This window comes from Gavialis gangeticus, unplaced genomic scaffold (assembly GCF_001723915.1).
Source record: "Gavialis gangeticus isolate Ggan-Ray unplaced genomic scaffold, GavGan_comp1, whole genome shotgun sequence".
Lineage (NCBI taxonomy): Eukaryota > Metazoa > Chordata > Crocodylia > Gavialidae > Gavialis > Gavialis gangeticus.
In genome coordinates this window covers 55,816,554-55,824,869 of record NW_017729034.1, presented here as the reverse complement: position 1 = coordinate 55,824,869, position 8,316 = coordinate 55,816,554, and the positions used below count along the sequence as shown (strand labels likewise).

General features: G+C 49.4%; 1 protein-coding gene across 1 annotated transcript in view; it reads right to left on the bottom strand.

Annotated features, from left to right (window-relative positions):
• EGLN1 (egl-9 family hypoxia inducible factor 1) overlaps nt 1-8,316 on the bottom strand; it is a gene marked incomplete at its 5' end in the record, with an annotated part of 54,220 nt that overhangs the window by 9,577 nt on the left and 36,327 nt on the right. The window contains one exon of the mRNA XM_019526725.1: nt 3,196-3,315. Within this exon, the coding sequence (XP_019382270.1) occupies nt 3,196-3,315 (120 nt within the window). The remainder of the gene's footprint in view (nt 1-3,195; nt 3,316-8,316) is intronic.

The window sequence follows — 8,316 nt, the reverse complement described above, 5'->3', positions numbered from 1 at the left end:
GTTCCCCAGAAGCTTTCATGGCAAGGTCCAGTCATGCCACTGCCCCCCAGTGCCGCCGCCGAATGCCAGGAAAAGCCCAGTGCCGCTGTCGGACTCCACCTGTAGCCAGCCTGGGCTCTGGGCAGCTGTTTGCAGCCTGCCTGCTGCAGCTGTCCAGAGCCCAGGCTGGCTACAGGCAAGGGCTGGCAGCAGCACCGGGCTTTTCTGGGCTGTGCTGCCTCAGACTGCACTTCTAGGTGCACAATGCCAGAGCTGCCTGGCTGCAGCCAGCCCAGTCTCTGGGCAGCTGCTGCCTACCAGAGTCTGGGCTGCTCCCAGCAGGGCTTGCAGCCTCCCAGCTGCCTGCTGGGAACAGCTGGCAGCAGCTGCCTCCTTGTCTGTCCGTCTCTCTCGCCCTCTTTTCTTCTCTCTCTCTCCCCTTCCTCCTCTCAAAACTATGGCAAAAAATTTGGTGCACGGCACAGCACTTTAAATTCCCCAGTAATAATCTGGCAGTTCTGCCCTCCTAGCTTTGGCAACATCACCTCTAGCTCAGGTACATACTTGAGTTGTGCACCCCTGGTGTAAAAGGTGGGAAACCTTACCCACACCAGATTTCATAGACGTTAGGGCTGGAAGGGACCTTGGAAGATCATCGAGTCCAGCCCCCTGCCCAAGAGGCAGGAAGTCAGCTGGGGCATAGGATCCCAGCAAGATAAGCCTCCAAATTTCTCTTGAAGGCATTCAAGGTAGGTGCATGAACCACCTCCAGTGGCAGGCTATTCCAGACCTTGGGGGCTCGGTCAGTGAAGAAATTCTTCCTTACGTCCAGCCTGATACAGGCTTGCTGGCGTTTATAGTCATTCAACATTGTCATTCCTCAGTGCGCTCTGGTGACCAATCGTTCCCCCAGATCCTGGTGAACACCCCTGATAAACTTATAGGTGGCCATCAGATCGCCCATCAGCCTGCGCTATTCCAGGCTAAAGAGTCCCATAGCTCTCAGCCTGTCATTGTAAGGTCTGTTTTCCTGACCTCTGATCATGCACATGGCTCTTCTCTGGACTCTCTCAAGCTTCTCCACATCTGTCATATCACATGTTTCCAACATATGGCATACATTAGTCTGTAGATATAAAACCCCCTGGAAAAATGAGTGTTGGGGTACTTATTACATTTTTCAGAAGTTAGCAGGTACTTGCTACTTAAATGGCTGAGAAACACTGGTCTAAGAGCCAGATCCTGCTCTATCCAGCCCGCCAGATTACTGGCAGGACATTGGGGTGCATGGCTTTGCAGAATCCAGGGTCTGAAAGCCTTGGTGGAAATGGCAATTGGTGGTAGGAGGGCAAGAGGGATGACACAGTCACCCTCTGGCAACTTCACCAGTCATCATTGCTGGGGTCCTATCTGCCCAGCTGCCAGCATGTGCCCAATGTAGGGGCTACAGCTGGAGCTGCTACCACAGTGCAGAGCACATGGCCGAGGTAGCTGTGTGTCCTGTGCCAGAGAAGGGACTGCTGCTGCTGCAGCAGGGGCCACAAGGTAACAACAGCTGCAGCTCTGGCTCCAGCAGCATGCGGCAGGGGCTGGACCTGACATCTCTTTGTGCCCCAGGTTGGGGCTGGATCTGGCCTGCAGAGCCCCACGGTCTGGATCCTGCCTGGGGCATATGGTGAGAGTTTGACACCCCTGCTCAAAAGCATCCACTCCTGCCACTATCAGAGACAGGATACTGGGCTACATGGACCAAAAATGTGACCCAGTATGGCGTTTATGTTTGTTTTGTTTGTTTAAATGATGTCCCATTTTCCCCCCCACACCTCTGGACTTTGCTCTTAGCCATGGAAAGTAACAAGCAGTAAGGCAAATTTTAGGGCCATGTTACACTGCTGGAGTTACCAGTACAGCTGTGTAAGTAGCATGAAACTAAAATTGCAGCTCTAGGTGCATGTACAAACATACATTTTTAGCAGCTTCCAAAGGGAAAGGGAATCTGCTGCTTGGGAACGCACAAGGGCTTTTTGACCCTAGATAAAGCAAGGTTAAAGTTGGAGTGGTTTTCCTACAACTTGCATGGCTACAGGCTCACAGCAAGCAACTGTTATGGCGTAACAGCTACTGCAGCAGCAGCTTCCTCTCCCCTTTGGAAACCGCTATAAATGGCCATTTGTCCATGCCCTAATTGATCTATTCAGGAAATCCCCCTAGTGGAGATTTGGCTCAAATCAGTGCAAGTCTCTGCCAGAACAGCTTGTGCAATTTAGGGAGATGGTTTAACTATACCAGCAAATATAAGCCAATATAAGCACTCTCACCAGGGGCTTTACTGGTATAACTCTACTGGTAAAGCCTTTGCAGCAGTGGCTGGCCTGAAATAAACTACCATTTCAGATGACAATTCCTCTTAGCAAGAAGAGTGAGGATAGTAGAAAGAACTGGAAATACAAGGATGTTAGGAAGGCCTTTCACCTTTGTGCAACAGAGCTGTGCTCTCTCTCACTTCCTTCATTGTAACTTGTAAGCAGTACTGTGCACAAAAGTTAAAACCAGAATTAATTCTAAACACGTGACGCTGGACAGCATCCAATATCTTTATGAAAAATTGATTCCAGTGTACACTTACTGAAATAGCATCAAGAGGAGAGTGGCCTTTATGACATACTTGGCTTTCTCTCATGATTTGAAGAGTATTAGATTCCAGAAAGGAGATATTACAGGCTCCCAAAGTGAGAAAGATGGTAAGTCAACTTTTAGCTTCTGCCTTCCCAAATCCTCCTTAGGCAGAAGGGGTGTTTAAACAGTCTTTTTTTTTTTTTTTTTTAAAGCAGCAACACAGGAAACAAAATCGAAGCAAAGCATTTGCTTTTAGATGCATTTCTAAGATGACTTCTGCTCCCTCTCCTGTTATTTTTTTTTAATACTAATTGGGCACAAGAGCCGTTTGTTCCATTTATGTAATATTAATCTTGTTAGTTACTTCCCCTCTAGCCTTCTAGAAACCCACCAAAAAACCCACCAAAATTGGTGCTTGATATCTAGTACTTCTCACCTACAATTTCAAATTACTTTAAGGTAAAGGATTTCAGCAAATTTGAAATGATATGAAGCATGTTTTGAACTTTAAGAGCCAGGAGCAGGAATCAGCATGCATATAACATGCACAACAAAACATACTCTAAAACCTTTTTTTATACAGGAAGAAAAATTACATACCTTGGCATCCCAGTCTTTATTAAGATAATATATACATGTCACACATCTTCCATCTCCATTTGGATTATCAACATGACGCACATATCCTGTTCCATTGCCTGGATAACAAGCCACCATTGCCTGCAATCAGAAAAATCACATAAATAAGGTCATTTCTTCTGCCCAGGAAAACAGATTTCTACCTCAATTTACCAGTCATTACTTCTCATTTACATCTGAATGTCTCAGAAGTTTTTCTGACTTTCAGCTCTCATGACTCTTCCAGCCAATCAATTCTGAAGCCAAAATCAGATTAATCCAAAAACACCTACATGTGAAATATGTTTACAGAAACCTTGTCAAAGCCTATAAAGTAATAGTTTTAAAAGTGCAACTGCTCCAATAGCGTAGTTTCTAGTTTACAGCCATAGAGTGTGGGGAGGGAGTCTATGAGAATGTGTGTTCTCTCCCCCAAGAAAGAAACTAATTGCTTGAATAGCCATGATGAGGTACTGTTGTGTCAGGTAATTTCAGTAAGTTCTTTTTATTTTACTGCATTGTATTCATTCCTAACAATTAGAATTTAAGGGGGAAAGAGACACACTTTTTTGGTGCAAAGATGACAAAAACTTCAGAATGGACATACTTTTTTCAAACCTAACTGTAACAATTAACCTTGGCAGGTCCATTTTATCCGGCCACTGTTTTCTTTTGCCAATTTATTTCCCACTTTTAGGAAGGCTCTTAATTGTTATATCTATGGAAACCAAATTTCAAGGATAGAAGAGATTCCCTTTATGTTCAGCTTCAAGAGTCTTGATTAACTCTAACCAATACAGCCTCAACAGGAACTATCAAGCTAAAACTTTCCAATACTCTACCTGCTTGACAACTTACTGGCTGCACCTACAAAAGAAAACTGAAACCTTAAGTCAGGGCTGTCCTGCCCAACTTCAGAGGGCTGGGGCCACATGCTGCCCTGTTTACAAGGCTAGAGTCACCCTGCAGGCTCCCAGGATCCCTACTTGCTACTGCTGCGTGAGCAATACAAACTCCTCGCTACCATCACTGTAAGTAAAAAAAAAAAAAAAAAGGCCTCTTCCTCCCACCCCACTGCTGCATAGTATAAGCAATCCCCCCGCATGCCACACAAGGCCACCTGCCACTGCACAAGTGGCCCAAGCCCACCCTCCCATGCAAGTCCCTTACTGCTGCCATCCCACAGGCAACCCCCCTGCACTGTTCTTGTGGGTAGCAAGCCCCTCCACTGCCTCGACCCATGCTGCATAAGCCCTAGTGGCAAAGTACACAGATAGTAAAATGCCCACCTCCCCCCCAGCAGGCTTATGTACATAGCAAAGGCTACATTTTCATTTTTATTGCTTTTATCGTTGTAACAGGGGGCCTGTTTGGGGCCGATCTCAGCACAGCCTGCCCACCTGTTCTTGGGCTAACTGCCTGCCTTCTTGCCCACCATGCCTTGATCTTAATTAATTAATAAGGTTGTTAATAAAGTGGGAGGCTATCCATTTTCTGACCCGCTGCTAAGGGGCGCTATCTGCAGTTCTATTCCTCCCCTACACCGCAGCCCAAGCCTTGCAGATGACCTCACAATGTTTTCATATGCGCCAGTCCCCCAGTCCGCCAGCAGAATCCTGCTGTAGGACCCCACCTGGGTTCCTCCCTTCAGGTGGACTCTGCCTCTGTCATACTGGGCCATATATTTCCCTGCCACCGGTTCCCCTTCGGGTGTGGTCCCCTCACTGAGACCTTCAGCTCATACTAGCCCCGGCCTACCCCAGGCCAGCTGGGACCCCTAGCTCTTGGGCGTCCCTCTTGGTGGGCCTCCTTGCCCTTCTGACCCTCCTGGTCCTGGCTCCTGCCTGGGCCAGTCAGGGGAAGCTCTGGCAGGCCTCGCTGTATGACCCATACTCTTTTCCCAAGGTCTCCCTCTCTGGGTCCTCCTTCACAGACATGGGGAGCTGGGGTACCTCACACCATGACTGGTGCCTCAGGGTCTCACAGGGGACTCTCACTCCCCCCCCCCAGGCAGCAGGTCATGGTGCTACGACCAGTGTTATCTTTAACCCACACTCTGCCTCCCAACGGTGGAGGACTTATCAGGGTCAGGACTCAGCTCTCGCTCTCTCTGGCTGATCCCCCATTCTTCCCTCCACCGGGCTCCACATTGCCCTCTCCCTGGGGCTTCTGAGCACTGCCCCCCTCTCAACTGGGACTCCTCAGCACTGCCCCCTCTCAGCTGGGGCTCAGATATTGTATTTGACCCAAACTCTGCCTCCCCGCATTGGAGGACTTACTGGGATCAGGACTCAGCTCTCTCACTCTCTGGCTGAGCCCCCGTTCTTCCCTCACTGGGCTCCACATCTCTGCCCCTCACACTGGGGCTTCTACTGGAGGTTCTCATTGCTGCCGCCTCAGTTCCCAGCGCTGCCCCCTCACACTGGGGGCTTCCCAGCGCTGCCCCCCCCTAACACTGGGGGCTTCTCACTGCTTGTAATGCCCCCTCTACTCGGGGTCTCAGGGCTTCCCTCCTTGGGAGGGGCTCAGGTGGCCGCAGCCATGTCTGGCCCCAACTCTCCAGCTCCGGGTCTCGAACCCCTGCAGGGCTCAGGCGGCCTTGGCCACACCTGGCCTCCAACTCTCCTCCTCAGGGCTTGCACCCCCACAACTACCTCCGATGGAACCCGATGGAACGCGACCCACCCGAAGGTGAGGGCTAGGAATTATGGCACCCTGACCTGCCTTTCACCAGAATGATCACTGGCCTGGCATTTCCTAGGGGCTCCCGCGCTACTGGGAGGCCCACCAGGCCATCCGCTCCCGGCAGGGTGTAGTTTTAGGTCGTACCCAGGACCAGGAGCCTCCTATCATCCCCTACAGCTCCTCCCTTACCTCCAGGTGAAACTCAGCAGACCTCTGGCCAGGCAGTGTTGTTGCCTGACCTCCAGCACCCAAACTGCCTTGGTTATATAGGCAGCCCTGAACCTAAAATGGCTGCCCTCATTAGGCACCTGAAGGCTGCCAGCTCCAGGGCCTTAAAGTGGCAGGTGCACACAGTGCCCTGCAACAATCGTTAAGAAGCAATAAATACAAGTTTAAAAGTGAACCAACCAAAAACAGGGAAATATATTCACACTGAACAGAAAAAGTAGTATTGTGGTAGAAGTTATAAAACCAAAAAATGTTGAGCTTAAAGTTCCTATAAAAACCTAATCCCTTGAATGTATTCATCGTTACAGGGTCCCACATTAAGTAAATATATTACACAGCATAATGTTATCTAATATTTGGCAAGGTCAATATTTATCAGTGCTGCCCCAGGAAGATTAACTCAGTGCTGTTTTGATTTTGTGGGTTTAAGATGCCAAACAATGTCATAGAAGTTCTGTGATTTCCTTTTTTTTTTGAAAAAAAAGGAATGAAAAAAATGGAAGTTGGGTTGAAGAGGAAGACATCTGACTGCAATAGAATGTCAATGTTTTCTTCTGAAAAATGTCAGTCTACCAGAAAGCCAGATAATGATTGTATGGAACTTGCACAATACTGGAAGCCAAGGAAAGTTTTTGCTGGATCCTATCCCACCAACACCCATCTCTAACTGTTCATTACATTCATACTCTAAACAGCTTTCAACAGTGAAAATAAGAATAAACTGTACTTTGAGAAGTGCTATGCAAGTCCATCAGCAATTAATCACCACCCAGGTGATATAAATACTACTAAACTCATTTAGCAGTGGAGAGGACTGAGAAAGAAGGGAAGAGAGACTGACTGACTAAACTGCAGGCCATAAATATATTTAGGCACCTAAATCTCACTAGAAAAAAAAAAGGGGGGGGGGAGAGTAAATAAATAAATAAATAAAGCCACATATCTAAATAGCTTTTTGGCTCTTCTGGACCTAGGTGACACAAAGGTGACTCAGTAAGACTTGGGAATTGTAATTCCTAGAACACTTTATTAATTGCACCGTAGGAAAAATAACTTACATAGTTCAAATAGCATGGCTTCCAGGGTTCTACAACTCAAGGGAAAGCAAATGAATAAGTTACGGAAGGAGTAACCTCAGTGCTGTTTCTTAACTTATGAACACGGTTCCAGGTTTTTCTTTTGCTATGGAAAAAATGCAGTTTATCTTTAAAAGGAGAAAGATGTAGGAAAACAGAGACCTCCCCTTGCAGGCTGGCAGAATTCCAGCCTGCAAGGGGCTGGGGAGAACACTACACAAGGGGTAGCATGTGCACATGCACGCATACATGTGGCTGGGAATACAGCCCCAGAGCAGCAGCAGAGAGCAGCTCCTGCAGGTATGTTTACAAGGCGGGATAGGCGATATGGGAAGGGGGATTGGAGGGGGGCAGATTGAGGCAGTGGCAGCCATAGTGAGGGAGGTATTAGAACAGGGTTGGCGGCACTACCCAGTCAGGGCGGTGCCTGAGGCTTGAGCAGGAATGCACAGCTGCAGGACTCTGCAGGGAAGCTACAAGGGGTGGAGCAGCTCCCCACAACATGTTAGGGGAATATGCGGGGGGAGGCACATACCCTCCCCCATATTTGCGAGTCCACAACACAGCACAGGACTTCAGCCTGGCAGCCTCTGCAGCCTAACAGCTGGGACCTGGTGTGGAAGGGTGGAGTAGGGCCAGGAGGCTCATCACTGCCACCACCGCTGCAGCTGCCACTGCAAGCCCCATGCCAGCTGCATTGCCATGGAAAAGGTGACTCCTGCCCTGCCAACAGCAGCAGGGGGGAGGCACAATTCCCTGACGCTGCACCCACTGCTGCTGGCAGGGCAGGGGGCACCTTACCATGGCGGCACAGCTGACACAGGGCTCCTGGCAGCAGCACTGAGCCTCCCTGCCCCACTCTCCTGCACCACACCTCAGGTGCAGCTGGCTGGCACCCACAAAGCAGGAAGCAGGCAGGATTGTCCTATAGCTTTGGCAGCTGGGGGCCCCCCCTCTGGCAGGGCTTGACAGGGGAGCGGGGCAGAGGGCTGAGGGTCAGGAGTGAGGGGCATCAGCAGGGTGGCAGGGAGCTGTGGCTTGGGAGTGAGAGGCAACAGCATGGGCAAGGGCAGGGCACCAGCACCATAAAGTAGTGTGTGTGGGGGGGGGGGGG